Raw genomic sequence first — 21,789 nt, 5'->3', positions numbered from 1 at the left:
CCCTCCTTTCCCCCAGCACAGCCCCACCCCTCTCAGGGTTGCTGAGAGGGTGGGAACAACGGCACACCCTCTATCGAGTGATTTTTAGGCTGGGCTGGTGCCATACATGCAAATCAAGGAATAGCAGAGGCAATGGCAACAGAAAAGAAGAAAAATGCAGTTTAAAAAAAAATCTAAAAATGCATGCCATGGCTACTTGGCTGCTCTATCCAGAGCTGCGTTGCACCTTGACCATCATGTCTCCAAAGAAATGAACAAGAGCCACAACAAAAATGGGATTATGGCCAAAGCAATTCTCCGTTCTCCCAGTTTCTTTCTGCCCGCCCCACCCATTTGGCTCCCCCTATTCTCTCTCTCTCTCCCCCATCGGTTTTTGGACAAGAGTCAGAAGGTGCTAAGAATTCAAGGGAGCCATGGCTGGTGGAGAAGCAGAACAGCATCAGTGACCAAACATCCTGATCTGCCCAGAACAATCCCAGTTTATACCTGCTGCCCAAGCCCGAGTACGGTCGGAGCCTGCAACCTGCTTATCAGTGTTCCGAGTCTCAAAATAAAGTATGTAGTCACCCTAACCACCAACATGCTAGAAAAGATGCCCCCTCTGGCAGACATAGGCCTGTGACCCCTAGCACACTTGTGCAGTGCACAGCCTGGGCAACTGTATGTGGTGACTCTGGAGCAAGGATTCCCTGTGCAGGCTGGGTCAAATAAAGGTATACAACAGGCTGAGAAACTCTGTTAGGGTTTGCTTCTAACTAGACTCTGTTTATCTTCTATTCTCTGCTCTTGGCTTTCAACGAATATCCTCCAAATGATGAAGGCATAAACGAGTAAATACATTGATTTAGTCTTCTTGTAAATAATTTGAATCCTCATCATTCCTCAGTGATCTTTGTAAAGTAAGTTTTTTGTTTTGTTTTTGCCTTCCAGAAGGTGGGCTTAAGCGTACATAGCTGTTACATAGCTGTCACAGGAAGGACTGTATTCTCAAGGTCTTCTTCACTGATGAGCTTATTTGACAAAACGTAGAATTAGTTCTAAAAACACTCTACGGTAGTAGATCACATTTTCATTTTACAAAATGATAATAGTGGCCTGCTTTTCTGTGGTAGCTTCTAAAAATACAATGGAGCAAAAACTAGTTTGGGGACGAGGTTTTATGATTGCTCCAGAAGCAGACAGGTTCTAATTGTGACCGAGATTCTACTACCCGGAAGCAACTGGCCTCAACTGTGTTACCTGAAATGAGTTACTCTGCTAACGGAGATCGTCTTGAAGTGCTGGAAGCCCAGGGTAACTACCAAAGCCACACAATGAAGACCTTAGATGGCAAGGAACAAATACATTGTGGCAGGAATCCTCACAAGAAGCTCACCCTACTAAGGGTGAGGCTGTGAATGATACATCCGTGCGAGTTCCTGCTGGAGAGTACACATGTGACAGGGACCCCGGTGAGGGTGCCCCTGCTCTACAATCCCACCTACACCCCTGGACCGAGACAAGCCTTTTCTTGGGTTCTGTGTGGCATTACTGTTTCCTTAGAGCAAACCAACGCTTTTGGGTTAAGCTAGCTTGAGTTCCTTGTAACTCAAAGTCCTAATTACTATAGAGTATGGAAATTATCTGGGTTCAAAATATATGTCAGACTTTCAGTATTTTCCAGGGCTATAAAAATTGAGGTAACGCCTGGAACCAAAATCCCTCCTTCAGCAGTAATCTCGCCTCCTTTCTGGAACAGTTTGCGGGGCGTCACGCAGTTTGGCCAAGAAAAGAAAGACAACCAGAACTGATCTCAACTTCCTCAGTCCTTTCTCTTACTCAGCCCCTTACTTGGGGTCCTCACTCAGCTCTCTTACTGAGCCAAGGCTGCTCCCCAGTGGTCTCAGAGTCCTCTAGACTCTAGAGGTCTCTAGAGTCTAAGTTGGCTCCCTCCTCTCTCTGCGGTTACCATCTTGCCGCCCGCCGGGGTCGGTCCACACCCACCAAAGCTCGTCGCAGGATGGGAAAGAGAAGTCGCTGCTCCACCTGTTCTACCTATAACTGAAGACAGACTCTTCAGCCCTTTTTCCTTTTAAGGGTAGGGGTGTGCCTCAGGTGACCTCGGCTGAGAGAACTGTAGGCTCCATCCTGATGGTCTGCAGGCTGGTAGCCCTCTAAGCACCAATTTGCATGACTTGGTTTACAAATGGAGAGGAGGCCAGGAAGGCACTAGGAGAGCAGATACCCACAGGAGAGCTAGGGGTGACAGAAAGGAGAGATGGAGCAGACAGGAGAACATCAGGACCCTCTCAGCTCAAGTCTGAATCCTGCAGAGCTACACTGTCAATAAGGTAGACTTTAGCCACATGTTGCAATTTTTAAATTAGTTAAAATTAAAATTACATACATTCAGTTCCTTGATTGTACTAGCCACATTTCAAATGCTCAAGAGCCACCTGTGGCTAGTGACTATCATATTGGACAGTGCAGATATGGGATATTTCAATCATGACAGAAAGGTCCATTGCAGAGAGTGGCTCTAGAGAAAGCAGAGTCCTCCCTATTTCTAGCTAGAATGCAGCATGGCCAAGGCGGTGAGAACAGAAGAGAGCAAACACAGATCAGGGGCTTGCAGCCTCAGGAGTGCCAGGACGCAGCCCCTAAGCTGGGCAGCAATGTTTCAGAAGGCCTTCACCAGTAGGGGCAATGGTTGGGCATCATTCTCCAGTGACTACTCAAGAAATAGACATCCACAAGGGGGAGAGCAGAGAAACCTGAGCAGTCTGGGCGTAGCACATGTGAGCAACCCCAGGGATTCTCTGGGGAGACGTGGACAGCCTCTGTCAGCTTGTGTGGCAAGCAAGCAAATTCAGGGTATCAATATTAACAGTCACTCCATTTGATTTCCTTGTCCAATGGGTAATTTGGATGACACAGAGTATTCCTACCACCTATGGAGAGATAATAGTAATAAATACAGGGAATTTCAAAGAGTAGAGAGTCTTGACCCTGGTCTACAACCTTGTGCCCTTCTGGAAGGGAACCAGAAGACCCTGAGGTCTTTGGGACACAAGGTCCTGCCCTCTGCTTGTGTTGTTGAAGATGGAGATCCCTTTGTTTTGGGCCAGACTCAAGCTGTAATCAAGCACTTTCAAGTGGACAGCTATAGGTTTCCCTACCTTGCATCCATTTCCTGTTCTGTTAGTAGGAGCACCCCGATTTTCCTTTGAGGAATCCTTCCTTTCCACACAGAGCCCGTGTGGACACGATGCCCAAGCCTGGCCAATCAACATGTCCTATTCCCCAGCCCCAGACACAGGTATAGAGGGGGGCACATGGCCCAACTAAGGCCAAGAAGAGCCATGAACAGCAGTCCAGAATTTTTGGAGGATTTGCTAAAAAGGAGGCCCTCTTTCCCCCACTGGTAAAATGGTAAGCTGGTAACATGTCAGATATGGTGACCACTTTGCCACCACTTGTGACGAGCCTGCCCACCCAGAGAACAACAGAGATGACAGGTGGGAAGAGACAGAGTCTCTGCACCGTTGAGCCCTGGCTCTGGTTGTGCTTTTCAGCCAGAAGTTCCCATTACTACCCTTCTCACTTAAACCAATTAGACTGGATTTCTGCACCTAAGAAATTGCTGATGAATACAGTCAGCCTGAGGCAGTGTTGTTCTTAGAAAGGGTGGGGGCAGGAGATAAAAAGAACACACAAGCTAGGAATCGGAAAACCTGGGTCCAGTCCCCGCTCATCCTTCTCCCACTGGCAGGGTGACCTTGGGTAAAATACTGAACTCTTGGGGCTCACATGCCTTGTCTGTCGAGTGATAAGAACAGCTACCATGGGGCGCCTGGGTGGCTCAATTCGTTAAGTGCCTGCCTTCAACCCAGACCGTGATCTCAGTGTCCTGGGATCAAGCCCCGCATCAGGCGCCCTGTTCAATGAGGACCCTGCTTCTCCCTCTCCTTCTGCCCCTCGCCCAACTTGTACGCTGTCTCTCACTCTCTCTCTCTCTCTCTCAAATAAATAAATAAAATCTTAAAAAAAAGAGCAGCTATCTTGAAAAGGGGTTGATTGTAGAACTAGCAATCAAATACGTAAGTCCCCATGACATAGTAGATGCTCAATAAACATTTGTTGAGTGAATGAATGAATCCAAACTGTATTTTCCACCGGTCAAACAATAGAATAACAGCAAAATCTTTCATTGAAACCATTCAGGGAATAAATAGCTGACTCATGAAGTTTATACTCTGTCAAAATGACTCATGATGAGTAAGTTTCCACCAGCGACAAAATAGAGATTCTTAGTTGTTCTGAGGGTCATTTTCTAACTGACACAAATCAAGAAAATGCATTTATTAGGACCTTTTTATGCTCTGTGGCACTATAATAGGTATTTTGTGTGCTACTGCACTGAATCCTTGCCACAACCCATGAGGCATTCTTTGCTAGCGTTTTAGCATCAGAGAATTTGGTTCAGAAAGAAGAATAATTGGCTCAAGGTCATGCAGCGAGCAGACGGCTGAGCCAAGGTTGGATCCAGGGCTGGTTCTAATGTACCTCCTCTTGCTTGTTCTTACATCCTTCCTCTGTTGGCTGCCTCAGCTCAGCAGAAGGTCAGTGCTTTAATTATAAACTACAGCAGCAACTGTCCAACCAGTTAAGAGCTAGATTCTTTCTCCTCTCAGCCCCAGGCAACCAAGGAAAGGCAGAGGGACAGGATGAGAGGGGGGTAGCACTAAAATTATCTCTTTGGGTCCAGGCGCATCTTCTATGGGAAAAATCAGCAGTCGGTCCATTCACTCACTCACTCATTAGCTAACATTCATCGAGCACCTCCTGCATTTACAGCTGCCAAGGGCCGCTCTCCATGGGTTTTGAAACCCAGCCTTGATGCTCCAAAACACTTGAGACTCAGAGTAGATGAACACCCGATTGGATGGGAAGGCCCAAAGTCAACAGGCTAACAGAAGAGCCAGATTGCCACACACGCTCATTCTTGGGGTCATCTGCCAACCACTACAGCACAACAACCTTCGGGTGGCCACTCAGGTGGGCTCCCAGGCGCATGGGAACACCGAAGGGGGCGACAGCCTCTCTTGGAGCCTCTACCAACTATTGCCAAAGCTAAAAATATAAAACGAAATGATACCACTCTAGGCACTCACTCTAGGGACCAAGTCCAAGCTACTTGCCAAATTCTTCCTGCTCACCCACCATTTCTGAGAATTGCAAGATGAAAACAACTTTAATAATGAACTAGTGAACATTCGTTTGTTCATTGTAATGGTTGTTAATGATTTATTTTCCCAACATGGAAGCAAAAACGGAGGGAAAATCGTTGCTTACGTGGCCTTGGAATCTTTGGTAAAGAAGACACATTCCCGTTTCTTAAAATTTGCTTGAACAAAATTCACCAAGTCCTTTGGAGAAAGAACATTAGACAGCATATCACTAATTTATTCTCACACACTGCTGTCATTAACGAATACTTAATGTGATCTACACCTACTTCAAAGGTTTCAAGAATTTACCACATATTCATAGCACCCAGCATCCGTTCATGTTTTTAGAGTACTACAACAGTTTTTTAAAAGAGGCATGCATTTAAATTTTTATAACTAAATGCAAATTTTTCTACAAGTTAACTTGGCCTTATCTTGTAATAAATGTCATGATACACATACAAATTATGTTTTTCTGTCTCTAAGACTACCAAGGGAATGTAAGCATTTGTTGATAGTTTAGCATAAATAATGTATCAAAGCAGATTCTCTTCCCTCTTACACTTGCTTTTCAAAAGAAGACATATTCCAAAGACTCCTTCAAGGGTTGTGTTTGCTCCCCCATGGACAAGGTGGTGAGGCATATCCGGGAACTCATTCTGATAAACAACCACAAGTTCCTATACACCAAAGGCTTACCTTCAGAGGCAAAAGCAAACTATTTGGAAAGAGCTGAAGAATACACTGGAAAAAACTACACTCCTCAAGTGGGAGAATATAATTGCAATACACATTGATAATCACAGGATTGGTAGATAAGACTATCTACCAAGGACTTGAAATCACTAACAAGAGGATGAAGGGGAAAATGACAAAAGGCATGAGCATGCATCGAATAAAAGAGGACACAAAAATAACCCATAAATGTGTAAAGAGGGCTCAGCCTCACCAGTAATGAAGCTACTGTGAAGGAAAACCACAGTGACTTCCCATTGCACACACACCAGGTTGGAAAAATCAAAAAGGCAGCTGATACCAAATGTGAGGCAGTGGGGCCTCACGCCCACTAGGGGTGGGTGAGTAAACTGGTACAACCACTCTGGAAAATTATCTACCATGGCCAGCAAAGTGATCCCCTTAGAAATCATGCCCTGGGGAGAGAGAGGTAGGGTTGTCCCGTGAACAGCCCACAAGCTCAGAATGCCTGGCAATGGGTTGTCAGCCTTACAGGGATGTCTTGCCCTGGGGAGGTGGGGCTGGCCGTCCAAACCCCCTTCCCTCAGGCCACTGAGTTCTCCAACAACTTCATGCAGGTTTGGCCTCCCAAATCAGCCCGCTAGCACCAAAGCCAGCCTTGACCCCTCATCCCCAACAGCGAGGCTGCCACCAGCTGTGCCCCACAAAAACAGAGCGTAGGAATGAAGTCCACAGTGCATTCAACAGTCTGCTGCCCTCTGCTCCCCACCGCCCTGCATTCTGAAACATCAGAGAAACGGGGACCACACGCCTCCTCTTCCTGGCCCTTTGAACAAAAGTGACCCCACAAATCCTGTGTCTTAAACCCAGACCCCATGAGGGCAAGGTGTCTACCCTCACCCACCCGGCTTCACCCTAAGAACATTTCCCAGGGAACCCCAGCTCACACATCCAAAAATATTCATGTGGCATCGCTCCTAAAAGCAAATCCCTAAAATCCAAATGTTCTCCTCAAGCTGGATAGACATGCACATGACGGAGCACTGAACAGCAGTGAAATGGATCAGCAGTTGCTACAACTATCAACACGGACGAATCTCAAAAACATAATGATGAACAACAACAACAAAACTCCCAAAAAGAATACTTGTAGAATTCCATGTGTATCAAAACCAGATAAAAGTAAACTATACAGGGACTCCTGGGGGGCTCAGTCGGTTAAGTGTCTGCCTTCGGCTCAGGGCATGATCCCGGGGTCCTGGGATCGAGCCCCACATCGGGCTCCCTGCTCAGCAGGGAGCCTGCTTCTCCCTCTCCCTCTGCTGCTCCCTCCTGCTCATGCTCTCTCTCTTTCAAATAAATAAAATCTTTTTAAAAATAAACAATATATTGTTTAGGGATATATATATATATAGTCAAATAATAAAGTTATAAACAAAAGCGAGGAATGAGTGACACAAAATGCAGGCTTGCTGTCACCTCTGGCAGGAGGGAGGGGACGACATGGGGGGTACGTGGGGCCTCCCGAAGTCCTGCTGATATCCTGTTCCTTAAGCTGGTGGTGGGTACAAAAGTGTTCGTTTTATTACTCTTCCTTAAGCTGGAAATTAACACTTGGACATTCTCTTCCATAGACAATAAAAATGCAACCATAATTCCGACACTCATCTGAATGCAAAAATCTTGAAAGCCTATGATGCCCTTTCTCCCTGGTGATATTTTCTAACATCTTAACTAATCTTAACCGAACGAAGAGAACTCAACAGCGGAGCACCTGGGTGGCTCAGTCGGTTAAGCGTCTGCCTTCAGCTCAGGTCATGATCCCAGGGTCCTGGGATCGAGCCCCGCATCAGGCTTCTTGCTCAGTAGGGAGTCTGCTTCTCCCTCTCCCTCTGCCCGCTCCCCCTGCTTGTTCTCTCTCTCTCTCTCTGTCAAATAAATAAATAAAATTTAAAAAGAAAAAGAGAGAGAGAACTCAACAGATGTATACTCCTGTGAAGTCAGCGACCAGGGAGGAATGGTGGCATAAACGCTGCTTTGTGGCTAAAAATTCCCTCTGAAAATGCACTTTGCAGAGCTGTATGTTCACGGGGGGGGGGGGGGGGGGGTGGCTGCCAACAGGACCCCCAGAACTGAAGTGTCCTTAGGTGGTCTCAGAATTCCTACCCAGGGGGCAGCCAACACCTCCGAGAGCATGGGAGAAATCCTTTGGGAGCCACGGAGTGTGGCAAGAGAAAAAGTCAGCCTTTGTCCATCTCCCATGGGCATCACAGCCCGAGTCCAAGAGCAAGATGGGTTAAGTGCCTTTCCTGCCTTCCCAGAGGCCTCTCATTGCTTGAGGCTGGAGGAGAGGCCCCCACTGTCTCCGTCCATCATTCGTTTCCTGCAGGGCCAGGACTAAGGGAGACCAGGTGTAAAATCCAAGGAGGTGCTCCGTGTTGGGGATGCGCCCGTGCGAGAACCAGCGCTTCCTTACAGACGCAGTATGGGGGGCCGTTTTGCCCCTCGTTTGTTGTCTTAGAGCTCACTGACAGGTCACAAAGCCAGCCCCACGTAACCATCAGCCAGACCTAAACCCCGACATGCCCAGCACCCCTCCCCACCCCTCCTCCGCCCTCGTCCCCACAGCGAGCCACCGTCCTGCCTTCCAACGTCGCAGCCGAGGGGGGCCCTTGGTATCAGACTGGACTCCTGTCTGCATTTCCTGACAAGCGAGCATGTTGGATCTGCCCGCAGGGTGGGCACGAAGCCAGTGGGACGTGCCCAAGCAGCCGCACAGTGGACAGGGACGAAAGGACGAGGGCCTCTGCCGGCCCCCAGGAAGCACGATTGGCCGGTCCCCACATCGGCAGGGCAGCACGGACGCTGGCTCCGAACCCGAGACACGGGTGCCCAGGAGAACAGTCAGTAGCTGTTGCAAGAACAAAGAAGGACCCAAACTGAGACCCGGCCGTAGAGTTGAAGAGAAGGACTTAGATTCAAGAATCATTTTCGCAGCCCCGTGGGACTGGAGGCAAGAACACCAAGCACGAAGCAGGAAAACGAGTGTTAACAGCTCAGTATCGCAAACCGCACGAGCCGCCCATTAACAAACGCATCAGGTAACAACGTATTAAGGTTACAACTTTTAAAACAAGGATGCTGGGAAAACAACACAGAAGAGAAAATATTTCCACGTGTGACTAAAACAGCCCACAGAACAGAACACTATATGGTACGATCTTTTTAAAGAGGCAGTGGGTCCCCTAAATAACATAATGGCCAGAGTGCTGCCTTCTGACGTGACCACGCCGCTGGGGACTCACGCTTTCGCTGTAGGACACGTCTGTGCTCCGAGACATGCTGGAGTACAGGGTCCGGGTGCTGTCCATCGTGCCGTTCCTTCTGTTTCTCATGCTGAGCCTGGCCCCCTCGAAGGACATCTTGTCTGTGGAGAATGGGGCAGGGCAGGGGGGTTAGTTTGAGTTGCAAACAGTTAAAGGGCTTCGCAAAAAGCCCCGTCTCAGGGCCCTCTGGCTCCACCATCTCCTGCTCCAGCCCAGGACCCCCACAGGTAACTGTACCCCTGCCCTGCTCTCCTGGCCTCATCCCCCCGCATCCTCCAGGACCTGCCTGAGTTCCCGTCCTCACGGCACCGGCCCTGCCCCACCCCTCGATGTCCCTCTCCGAGGTGGGGTCCCGCAACACAGACCACCACACTTGGGAGGTTCGCAATAGGTACTTCCAGCTTCAGGGATATGGAGTAAAAGGAATGGAAAGAACAAGCCCTAACGATGGCTTATGTCAGCTAGAGGAAGGGGCCGGACTCCGAGCAGGACCCAGGCCCCGATCCACCCGGCGGTGGCAGGGGCCAAGGGCCTGGGTGTCCAGGTCGCCCTGAGACTCAGAGCCGGCACTTGGGCCCCAGGGACACCCGGCCATCCCCTCTCAGCTCTGGCAGCTGGTCTTTGGTCCCGGAGACGCAGAAGCCTCAGCCACCACAGGGAGGCTTCCCAGGCTGCCCCAGTTCTCCTCACACCCAGACCCTCCCATCCCAACCTGCAGGGGCCTCCGACCCTCAGCCGGGGCTGCAGACAAAAACCACCAGTGGCTACTCCATCCACATCCCTGTGTTGTCCGGCAGACACAGCAGACACAACACTTCCTAGAACGAAAGCCTCATCCTTCCTGGTCTCCCTGAGCCTCCTCCTCTGACACCAAGCTCCCCCAGCTACCCATGCCCGCTGTCCAGTCACCAAGAGCCAGTCCCACCTCCTTCTCCCTCACCAGCCTCTCTAATGGCCCCCGGGGTCCCACCCTCTGTCTGGAACCCTCTTCCCCAGATCCCCTGTCTGCTCGTCGTCTGCGCATCTTCCGGGCCTCACGTGTGCACCACTTTTCTGGGGAGGGGCTCTGTTACCCCCCCGGGCGGGGGCATGTCCTGCTGACTGGTCCTGCAGCATCTCTACCCTCCACACAGCCGTGGGAGCCCTGATTTGTTTAATGATCTGTTTGGTCTCCGAACCAGATCTCTCTGGTTCAGTACTCTAGTCCCAGGACCTGGCAAGGTGTGCAGAGTAGATCTGTACAACTATTTAGTGAGTGAACAATTTAAACGAATAAATAACAGCCCCTCCCAAACCCTAAATCCTCCTGCCGCTTTCAAACTGCTTCCACATAGCCTTCTAGAACCCCTGGATGTGGAGAGGCCTAGACCTGCCGCTCAGCCACATGTTCCTGACCCTCAGCCCGGTGGGCCTGACATCTCCGTCCCAACTGCCCCTCCCAGGCAGCCTCAAAACTCTCCCACCCCACAGAGTCTGGAAGCTTCTCTGAAACCCATTCAGAGCAGCTAGTACAGGTTGTTTAAAATGACCAGTGCTTTTACTTCTCTCCCCAGACATTTCAAAGAGAGGCCCCGAGTATTAATTGGTACTTTACATACATTATTGTAAAACCACAGATCAATCCTGCAGGGTACTTACTGTGGTCCCCATACAGAAAATTGCTTCTAAGTAGGGCACCAACGGTCAGGAAATGATTTCATTTGCCTCACAATGAAAAACTGCTTTTTTCGTTGCAACGGGAAAAGGTGTATATTTGCTTTTTTAGTCACACCTCAAACAAGAAATGGGCAAGTTGCGTGAGACGTGCAGTGGGCTGCCCCTTTCCGACATGTCAAATGTCTACATTAGGTATTCATTTCCAACTGCTTTCCTGAGCCCAGCTGATGTTCAGGTTGACTGATTATGAGTTTGGGCTTTCTTCAGGACGTCTTACATCCCAGGGGCTCCCCGGGGAACCTTGGGAAAGGGCAGGTAAATTGGATAAGACCATAGCCAGGAGGGGAGGGAGGAGTGAAAGTCACACCAGGTAGGGGCGTCTGGGTGGCTCAGTCGTTTAGGAGTCCTACTCAGTTTCGGCTCAGGTCATGATCTCAGGGTCCTGGGATTGAGCCACGCATTGTGCTCCACACTCATTGGGAACTCTGCTTGAGGATTCTCTCTCTCCTCACGTGCGCTCGCTCTCTCTCTCTCTCTCTCTCAAATGAATGAATAAATCTTAAAAAAAAAAAAAAAAGAAAGTCACACTAGGGAGAAACCAGTCGATGCATCATGTGCTAAGGAAAAGTAACAAAGTCGTACCACCAGGCAGAACAATACAAAACCCGGAAGAAAAATAGTCTAAGGGCTAAAATCCAAATCCACTTTAGAGAGAACACAGATCGCTAGTAAATTCGAAAACAGACTAAGCCTCCCTTTACATAAAAGCCCAACGACAATGAAACACCGAGAGGAGGTATTTTCAGATGATAGTATTTGATGTTGGGAAGAGGGTGATGAGACAGATTCTTCCAGATGACTGGGGTGGGTGGAAACCATTTTACTGCGTGCAAAACAACTGGGCAATGTATAGCAAGGCACTTAAATATTGTTGACTGAATGAACTGGCTTCGGGGGCCCTAGATAAAAGAAATAGAAACACAAAAAAAGTTGAACTGAAAAACTATTCATTGCTGAGTTATTTCTAATAGGGACCATTGGAAGCAACCTAAATTTCCATTAATATAACATTCCACCCAAAAGAAATAAAAGGGTGGAGCCATTAAGGGGGCATAATTCAAGGGCATGGAGAAATTATGATGATCTGTTGCAAGGAGAAAAAGAAACAGCAGAAGGCAGGAATTCCTGGCAGTTAAGAGCTCCCGCCTCACAGACAGGGGCTTGGGTGCGGTGCTAAGCTGTGAACCTTGAGTGGATACTTCCCCCTCCCAGCTCCTTATAAAGGTGGCTCAGCGTCCACAGGAAAGGCAGCTCCAGCTGTAGGGAAGGTAAGTGCCTCAGGGCTAATGTGTAGAAGGCACCCAAGAGTAAATACACCAAAATGCTAGCCATTATATGCTAACGTAAGGGGTGGAATGGTGAGTAATCCTTTTTTTTTTTTTTTTTTTTTACTTTTTATATTTACCAAAGTTAAATACATTGCTCATGTAATCTGGAAAATATACTTAACAAACAGGATAAGCATCTAGAGGCTGGGCAAGGGGAAGATAACCAGTGACCAGGGGTCTCAGCAATAGGGGGGATTGAGAGAGTGTGTAGACAACCAGTGTAGACCTCCCCTCCACAGGAGCAAATGGGAGGAGGGGCCGGCAGCTGATTCGTTGAGTCCTGTTTCAATCTTGCAAGAAGAAAACTAGCAAACAGGGAGAGATGAAAGCACATGGCAGATGTGACATGTGTAAGAATAACAGAGCATGGAGCAGAAGGGCTTTGTCGGGCAGGCAAATCCCCCCGCTAATGTCATCGATCAAAGATAGATAACCAATTGAAGGTCAAAGGAAAAAAGAGCCAACAATAACATAATAAATACTGATGAAAAATTTTGATTGCTTTTCCCTCTCGCATCATATTGTCTGAAATCCTTCCTGGACAAGGAACTGATTGATTGACGTTCCAACCCCAACACCCGGGTCCTACCTGGCCTGCCTAAATCTGACTCCAGAGAAGAAATGGGGACAACACACAGGTGTTCAGGGCTTCACTCAACAGCCAAGTCTAGAGAGTGGTTTTAAAAGGGGTCCTTGGGATGTCTGAGTGGCTCAGTCAGTTGAGCACCCGACTCTTGATTTCGGCTCAGGTCATGATCTCAGGATCATGAGATCAAGCCCTATGTCGGGTTCCACACTCAGTGGGGAGTCTGCTCAAGTTTCTCTCTCCCTCTTGCTCTGCTCCTCCCCCCCCCACCATGGGCTCTCTCTCTCTCTCTCTCAAAAATAAAAAAAAAAAATCCTAAAAAAATAATTAAAAATTAAAAAAATAAAAGGGGGTCCTCAGGGCCTTCCTGTTAAGAGGGGCTCAGGGACCCCCCCACCCACATTAGTGGGAGCAGTCCTGCCTTCATCACATTCTGGTATCCAAGGTCCTAGAAGGTCCCCTCTGAGGAAAGGTTTCTGCTGCCAAATAGCAGCCTGGAACATCTGCTCTAGAGCTTTGGTCTGCTCTGTACACCTGCTCCCATCACCCACCTGCACAGGCAGATGGGGGACACCTGGAACCTCAGTCTCTTGGAATGGATAAGAGAGCCACCACTGTCATTGAGGAAGAATAAGTTTATAAATGGTTTACCAAGCTCCAAAGGTGATGGATTTATTCATGACAACCACGACAATCAGGAGCTGGAGTTTCACGCACAACTTGGGAAATATGATGGCATAACTCCAAAACTATAACACGACGTAACAGGATACAGCATTCGATATCCACCGTATGTAAGTATATGGTCTTGAAGCCTCTCCAGAATTCCTACTGGGATACTACTTCTTTCCATGGATCTGATTTGCAGTATTTGGCATTCACATGAAAGAGGCACCGGCATTCCACCCATTTGGAGGGCACTGGAGTAATGATGCTTAAAAGTACAAATTTCAAGTCGAGGACCATCCCCTTATTTTATCTTCAACTCTGAGTGTTATTTCTCCAAACTAATGGAACTCTCAACTAGAAATTGGAAAACTAAGTCAAGAAAATGACAGCCCATGGTGTGGATGGACCTCACCTGATAGAATCCACCAGTAAGTTGGTGGGAATGCAAGCTGGTGCAGCCCCTCTGAAAAACAGTATGGAGGTTCCTCAAAAAGTTAAAAATAGAGCTACCCTATGACCCAGGAATTGCATGACTAGGTATTTGTTCCAAGGATACAAACGCAGTGATTCGAAGGGGCACGTGCACCCCAATGTTCACAGCAGCAATGTCCATAATAGCCAAACTGTGGAAAGAGCCAGGATGTCCATCAGCAGATGAATGGATAAATAACATGTGGTATATATGCATACAATGGAATACTACTCAGTCATCAAAAAGAATGAAATCTTGCCATTTGCAACAATGTGGACGGAACTAGAGGGCATTATGCTAAGCGAAATAAGTCAGTCAGAGAAAGACAAATACCATATGCTCTCACTGATATGTGGAATTTAAGAAACAAAACAGATAAACATAGGGGAAGGGAAGGAACTATAAAATAAAACAAAACCAGAGAGGGAGGCAAACCACGAAAGACTCTTAACTCTAGGGAACAAACTGAGGGTTGCTGGAGGGGAGGTGGGGGGATGGGGTTACTGGGTGTTGGGTATTAAGGAGGGCCCTGGATGTAATGAGCACTGGGTGTTATATGCAACTGATGAATCACTAAATTCTATCTCTGATATTAATAATACAGTATATGTTAAATTGAATTTAAATAAAAAATTTTCAAAAGAAGAATCCACCAGTAAAATGACCGCAAGAGCGCCCCCCATCTTTAATATCATATTTGCAAAGGATGATTTCATGTCACGCACACACTCAATTCACTGTGCTGTTCTCAAAAATCACGGGGTCGGTGAACACATCAGGAAAGTTCGAACATCACACCACAGGCCAGGGAGTCCAACTTTCAGGCAAAACCAAAAGACTTGTCAAAATACTTGCCTGTAGTAATGAAAAATTCAATGTCAAGAGGAATGCAAATCAACACATGGGGAACCATCTATTTATACAATCTAACTTTGAGGGAAATAAGACTGTGTGATAGAAACAAAACAAAACAAAACAAAACACCAGCAAGGGCTTGAGGTCAGGAAAAGCCACACTTGAGGCTGACCGGCAGCGTCCCCCGGTACATGGTGAGCATCACATGGGACGAGCCCACAGTAGCTCGGCCTGGTGCTTGGGTGACATCGACGTCAGCACTCCTGTTCTTACTACCCCTACTAGTGTGGGGACTTCCTAAGAAGAGTGCATAAGGTGTCTCAGGAAAAGCAAAGTGGCAAAAAATATTACTGACACATAAGCATCGCCACCTTCTCCCCTGTCTCGTCCACCAGGGAAACGTGTTTCATCTGCTCAGCTCCTGGGACCCAGGTAGAGTGAAAATGGGGAGTAGCCCAAAAAAGCTGAAAAGATTTACATTCAAAGGACCCAGAGACAGTCCCAGGAGAACAGATGTGGAAGAACAGGAGGAGGAGACGAGAGATGGTAGGGGTGTGTGAGGAGAGCCGGGCACGCAGGCTGGATGGGTCAAGGGCTGCCACCATGAATAAGGTGGTGGCAAGAGAAGTGGACGGCATCTTTTGGACGCCTTTCTGAGTTCAACCATTCCTATCAGTTATCTCTCGCTGTGTCGGAAATTATCTCAGAATATAAGTACTAAAAACAACACGTGCTTTGATCTCACAGTTTCTTCGGGTCAGGAACCCAGGCAGAGCTGAGCTGGGCTCTCTGCCATCCGGGTACCGGCAGGGGCTGGGTCTCATCTCAAGGCTGGACGGGACAAGGCCCTGCTTCAAGCTTACATGGCTTGAGTGAGCGTTGAGTTCCGAGGGACCTCACCGGCTGGTGGCTGGAGGCTGGAGACTGGAGGCCACCCGCAGTTTCTGGCTCTGTGGGTCCTCCAACGTGGAACCGGCTTTTTCAAAGCATGCCAACTGATAAGGCAACAGAGAGAATCTGCCACAAGGCAAAGTCACAGGCCGTGTAACCTAACCACGCAAGTGACATCCCAAATCACCTTTGCCGTGTTCTACTGTTAGAAGCAAGTCACTGGGTCCCGCCAGCATCCCAGGGGAGGGGACCACACAGGGGCAGGAACACCAGGAGGTGGGGGCGGGGGGGGGCTTCGGGTCATCTCAGAAGTCTGCCTACCACTGTGCCCTTGCGTTCACACTTATTTCCAATGCTCTTGCTCTGTCGGACCTGAGTATCTTTTGAATAAGGCATCGCGCCGAGACCGGCCATAAGACTCCTCAATTTTACTCGGGTCCCATACATGTCAAAATCAGATGCAGGATCCCTAAAATATCAGATTCTGCAGCAATGCTAAGGAGGAAATCCGAGTAGCTTTAGGAAAGAATGACAGAGCCCACAGCAAACCTGACTCTAACGGCACAAAGTCGGACTTGGGTCAAGTTTGCTCGCCTGCCGCGACCTTCAGCTCACTCTCTGAGCTACTCCCCACCCCCACCCCCGCCCCCACCATGGTGGTCAATGTAATCTGGGATTTAGACCCAGCTTGTTATTATCATGCTATTCTTTTTAGATTGTATATTTTCACGCACGAGAATAATTTTTATTTACATGTAAATTTCATGGCATGACTTCGATCCTCTTCACGAGTCACTGGTGTCCCTGCCCAGTCGAAGACCATTCGTACCTGACTTGTCCATCCTGGACTCATCCGTCCGCATCAAGAGGAAGTCCCTAGGGATGATTTCAGCGGAGCGACTCCTAGGAGGTGTACGTGAGGAACTTTTTATTCACGTGAATGTCTTTTCGCCTGTGGATGGCTTGACAACGCTTTCCCCCCACTGTAGAACCTGATCCATTCTTACTAGACTTTCGACCTGGTAAAGGAAAACCCTGAGGGCAGCCTCATTTTTACTCTTTCTGGCCAACATTTATTGGCTTTTTCCCCTTATTCTTAAATGCTAATATTTTTATTGACTCTTATTAGATAGTGACCTAAAATTTTTACTTCGACCATTTGCTCTTTTTACTAGCAGACTCAAGTTTGGTTGTTTTGTTGTTTTGTTTTTTGCAGCCCTGGAAAGCTTGTTGTTGTCGTTTTATTACCGTGCTCCGATTACAGCCCACCCTGGGTATGGATGGCTTGAGGGAGAGTGTTGCCGCCCCAGTCTTATAATGTGTAATGAAGGCAGTTGGGACCAAGAGAGAAGGGTGGATGCTCGGAAAAGGTCACTGTCTAGTAAGAGTCTTCAGTACAAAATAAAAAAAAAAAAAAAACCGCGCTGAGTCTCATGCCAGGCAAAATTAATCGGCTTACAGGTGTCCTGGTGAAATCATTCAAGGATAAGAATAAACACAAAATTAGACACAGAGCACAGCAGAAAAAAAAAATAAGGGACAAGAGGGAAGGGAGTAAGGCTGGCATCAAACTTCTGCAAGCTAGAAGATGAAGCATCTTTGGATTTCTTAGAGGGACAAGACTGGATCTAGGAATTATGTCTTCAGCCAGTTCATCCGTGAACGCGGCAGAGGGGCAGACCCAGGAACTGCAGCAGTGGGTTAGGGAGTTGTCCCCACAACTTCAAGTAGTCCTGGAAAGGGGTGGGGTGTGGGGGGAACGAACCTAAATAATAAATGGAGAACACAGGGTACCACTTCTTTTCTTCACAGTTTAAATTTTTGTTTTCTCCTCAGTACGCGAAGTTTTGAAGAGACTTACTAAAATATTGCTGAATACCAAGGAAGCAAAGAGCAAGGCAAGAGCAGAGGGTCAGAGGAGAGGGTAACGCTGGTGACTGTGAGGGGCTGGTCCAGGACCTGGGAAGCCAACCTGCAGGGCTGATAGAAACTAACTGCAGCCTGATCTTGCTGGGGGCCAAGGCAAAGGTATGAACGTGGTCAGGTGCAAGCAGGACCCAACCACATGTCCTGAGACAGCCGCCAGGGTACCAAGACCACCTGCGTCAGGGGAGGGGGTGGGGCGGGATGGGCGGAACTATAAAGGGGGATCTTTCCAGTGATGGAACCGGTCCAAAGCTGGACTGTGGAGGTGGCTACACTATTGGAGTCCTGCTAAAAGTGAATAAAACTATACACACACAAATGAGTACATGTAAAACCAGTGAGACATCAGAGTAAGGTCTCAGTGTCAATGTCAGTTTCCTGGTTTTTGGTATTACACTAGAGCTCTGTGTGGTGTCGCCATTGGGGGAAATGGGTGAAGGGTACATGGGACCTCTTGGTATTAGTTTTCCAACTTCCTGTGAATCTACCATGATTTCCAAATAAAAATTTAAGAGGAAAATAACTCCTGGGTAAAAAGAACACCGGGGCCACATGGTGGGGGACATCCTAGATGGAGCCGGTAACGCCTACAGCACCAACCTGTGCGCCTGTTCCCTGTAAAGTCCTGAAGGCAGGTGGAAGGTGCGTCAGTAATGTAAAGCTCAGAGGAAGGGATTCCGTGGTAGAGGCCAAGCGATGGGCCCCAGGGTACAGATACCTGAGAGTCTGGCCAGATTTAGGACTTAACTTGTTTAACTGTGTATGATCTTTGCTTCCATGTTTTTATCAATATCTCAATTATTTTTCTTTATGGTCCTTTCTCTCAAAGATTGCGGAGGGGTCTGATGAAATTAATGGAATCCTAGTACTGTGCTATGGAGATTGCCTCCGTAAAAATTAAAACCAAAATGGACTCTGAATTGCTACTCACACGGTCACACTTTCATAATACGATTGCGAAGATACTGATTCCCATGCACATCAGGAGGGACAGCAGTTCCAACCTAAGGACTGACAGCATCTTCAGTTTCCCACCCAGAGAAACACATGTTCTCTGCACAAACCGAATTTGCTGGGCCCCCAAAAGTGCTCATCAGCTCTGGGGTGGCCCACAGACTCTGCATCTCTAACAAGTTCCCAGGTGTGGCTGGTGCTGCTGGGCGGGCGGGGGCCAGTGAGAGAGAACCGCTGGGCTCACCCAGGACCCTGCCAATAGCGCCAAGGACCCTCTCATCTGCAGCTGTGATCCCAGCCCTTCAGAACTTGTAACTGGATCTAAGACACAAAGCACCTAACTGGGATGATTCAGAGACCATATCCTATCAGTCTGGGCTTGGTGTGCTTTTGTGGTCATGGCTTGAATCTATGGACCATATATACAGTTCCTCCTGGGAGCCCATGAAACACATTTCGTCGGGCCGTGAACGGCACCCTAACGCTAGCAGTGAATAATGGCCATGTCTCCTGTGATGTCTCAGGTTCCAGGTGCTATACTCAGCGCTTAACATATATCAGCCCTCAGCCCTCCTGTGAACTATATGATTCTTATTTTTCCCACTTAAGCAGATGAAGAAACCAAGGCACAGAAAGGTTAAATACCTTCCCCAAAGCCACACAGCAGATCAGTAGAGGATACAGGATTCAAATTCAGACAGGCTGGCCTGAGAGCCCAATCCTTGAACATTAAGCTGTAAGTTTAATTAAAGTAGCTACTGTGTGCTACTTTAATATCTCTTTGGGAAGAAATAGATTGTCATTTATACTATATGAATACACCATTAACATTTAAATCAAGGATTAGAAACCTGGTTTTGTTGGCCAGGGGTGAGGTTGGCCTAACACTATTTTTATTACTGATGCTCATAACTAATTTTAAATAATCTAGAAATCACATTCACAACAGAATACTCTCATATCCTGTGAGCCAGTTGCAAAAACAAAACCAAAATCAAAAACCAATCTGTTCTGTTATTGTCCAAACACAAGAATGGCATGTGGCATATTTTCAAGATTATGGTTTACCTGCCTCTCGCCACGGTCACACCAGTCCTGAGATGTCGTTTTCAACCAGGATGTATATCTAAGTCTCCATACGGTAAAGGAGACGGGAGAAGTTTTCCTTACAAAGCACTGAATGAGAAGAACTGTGTCGTTCGTGCTCTGAAAGAATGTTCCAAAGGGCCCCATACCAAACCCCGGCCATCTCCACTCTTCATTTCCATCAATTATTCATTATAATGGTGAGTGTGACACTTGCGGAAGCTTCAGATAGAAATGACACCATCGGAGAAATCTCAATTCCCATTCTGGCCTGAGGTACACGCAGGAACTACAGTGGACCTGCGAGGGTCGACGTGCACCTAGCCTCCCCCACCTCCTTCGCCCTGGAGAAATGAGATCCGTTTCCTTGTAGGAATTACCCCACTTTTCTAATTGCCATATTTTTGTCAGCCACATTTTTAAAGTTTGCATCGATGGGTTAAACCCCAACGGTGAAAGCCCAGGGGAGCTCCTAAAGTCAATGATTCTGGGGTCTCCTGCCCCAAAGTGGAGAGGTGAGAGACAGGAGGTGAGTCCAGGCAGCAAATGAGCTGGAAGGTGCTATTTGCTGAGAGCCCCTCCACCCCTAGAATAAGGGGAAAGGCTGGGGGTCCCTAGGTGCCTGGATCCTATTTTCTTCACAGGTGCCAAGATTAACGACAACTCTTAGGCAAGACAAAAAAGCTGAATAATGGGTGATACCAACTTTGTTCCAAATTTTAAAGAATTATAAATCAAAAGTCACAACCTTGAAAGAAAGTTCTTTACACTCTCAAGACACCGAGGAGCTGAAACCCCTACCGTAAGTGTACTACTTGTTTTCTGCCTAAGAATCTTAACTCTGAAGAAGTCAGCCTTGGCAATCATGGCCTCAAAATTAGAGATAAAACCTTTAATTATTCATCCAACCCCCAGTGTTTCCCTTTTGCTTCTAAAGAATACAAGCCATGAGCATGTTTCAGAAGCTGTATGTAAAAATAAGTCAAATATACTTTTCTTCTTTATCAAAGACTGTTGGCTGTTGGAATACGTTCTTTCTTGAGGCTAATTTAGGCCCCATCATAGTCTTGATTTAAGAAAAACCTGTTTTGTGATGTCCTCGATAGGTCTGAGAACATAGGATTGGGGCGCCTGGGTGGCTCAGTCGTTAAGCATCTGCCTTCGGCTCAGGTCATGATCCCAGGGTCCTGGGATCGAGCCCCGCATCCGGCTCCCTGCTCTGCGGGGAGCCTGCTTCTCCCTCTGCCTCTGCCTTTCTCTCTCTCTGTCTCTCATGAATAAATTTTTTTTTAAATCTTTAAAAAAAAAGGAACATAGGATTGCTTTAGACAGTCAGTTGCAGAGTTTAGATGCCAGTGAATTTTTTAGTAAAGCTCATTTGAGGAAACTTCTGATTCTGTCAATCAGGAAAAAAAAAAGCTGTGATTGTATTTTAAATCATTCAAAAACCTAGTGCAGTCTCCTACGTCTCTAAATAAATCCAAACGAGTACTATAAATATCTGTGAACTAGCATTTATTGCTTATCCCAACAGCTCTTTGAGAAATTTCACCTTTTGTCTTGTTAGTTTCAAATCTTCATAGAAAATCTAAATGATGTCCTTGCCAAACATCCTCTATTCATACCAGTTCTACAAGTTACAGCAATTGCAACATTTATAGAGACATGAAAAGCAAAAGTTGATAACATACCAGTTGAGGTTTGTCAGGCAGGATTTGCTTTCACTGGAAAGATCCTGCTGGCCTCCCCGTCTTGCGAAGGAAGAAGGCTTTTTATAACGGGAGCTTCTCCTCAGCCCCGCCCTCCTCCCTCAGGCTCTTTGAAGAGAACAAAAAAATTTAAGCCACTGAGAGGAGACTCTTAAAGCCGTGGTGTACGGTAGCAATGTGGTGATTGAATATGAGTGACTCAGGCATAACTATAGAACATGGCATTTTAAATGCTAAGAAAGTAAACATAAACTTCCTTATCTTGGCCTGCCAGTCCTAGTATTAAGTCACACTAAAATTTAATTTCTACAATTTGTGGCACATCTTAAAAACCACAAATGAAATAGGAAATGCTCACTATGGAA

The 21,789-nt window shown here is 47.3% G+C and overlaps 1 protein-coding gene across 1 annotated transcript in view; it reads right to left on the bottom strand.

Moving 5' to 3' along the window:
- TRPM8 (transient receptor potential cation channel subfamily M member 8) overlaps positions 1-21,464 on the bottom strand; it is an 89,247-nt gene extending 67,783 nt beyond the window's left edge. Inside the window, exons 1-3 of the mRNA XM_027590139.2 lie at positions 21,407-21,464; positions 9,212-9,333; positions 5,335-5,408 (exon numbers count right to left, since the gene is read on the bottom strand). Of these exons, the coding sequence (XP_027445940.2) occupies positions 5,335-5,408; positions 9,212-9,328 (191 nt within the window). The 5' untranslated portion in view covers positions 9,329-9,333; positions 21,407-21,464. The remainder of the gene's footprint in view (positions 1-5,334; positions 5,409-9,211; positions 9,334-21,406) is intronic.
- Between the last annotated feature and the right edge of the window lie 325 nt (positions 21,465-21,789).

Source organism: Zalophus californianus, chromosome 3 (assembly GCF_009762305.2).
Source record: "Zalophus californianus isolate mZalCal1 chromosome 3, mZalCal1.pri.v2, whole genome shotgun sequence".
Lineage (NCBI taxonomy): Eukaryota > Metazoa > Chordata > Mammalia > Carnivora > Otariidae > Zalophus > Zalophus californianus.
Note: the sequence above shows the minus strand (reverse complement) of the source record. Positions and strands in the feature narration are given on the sequence as shown.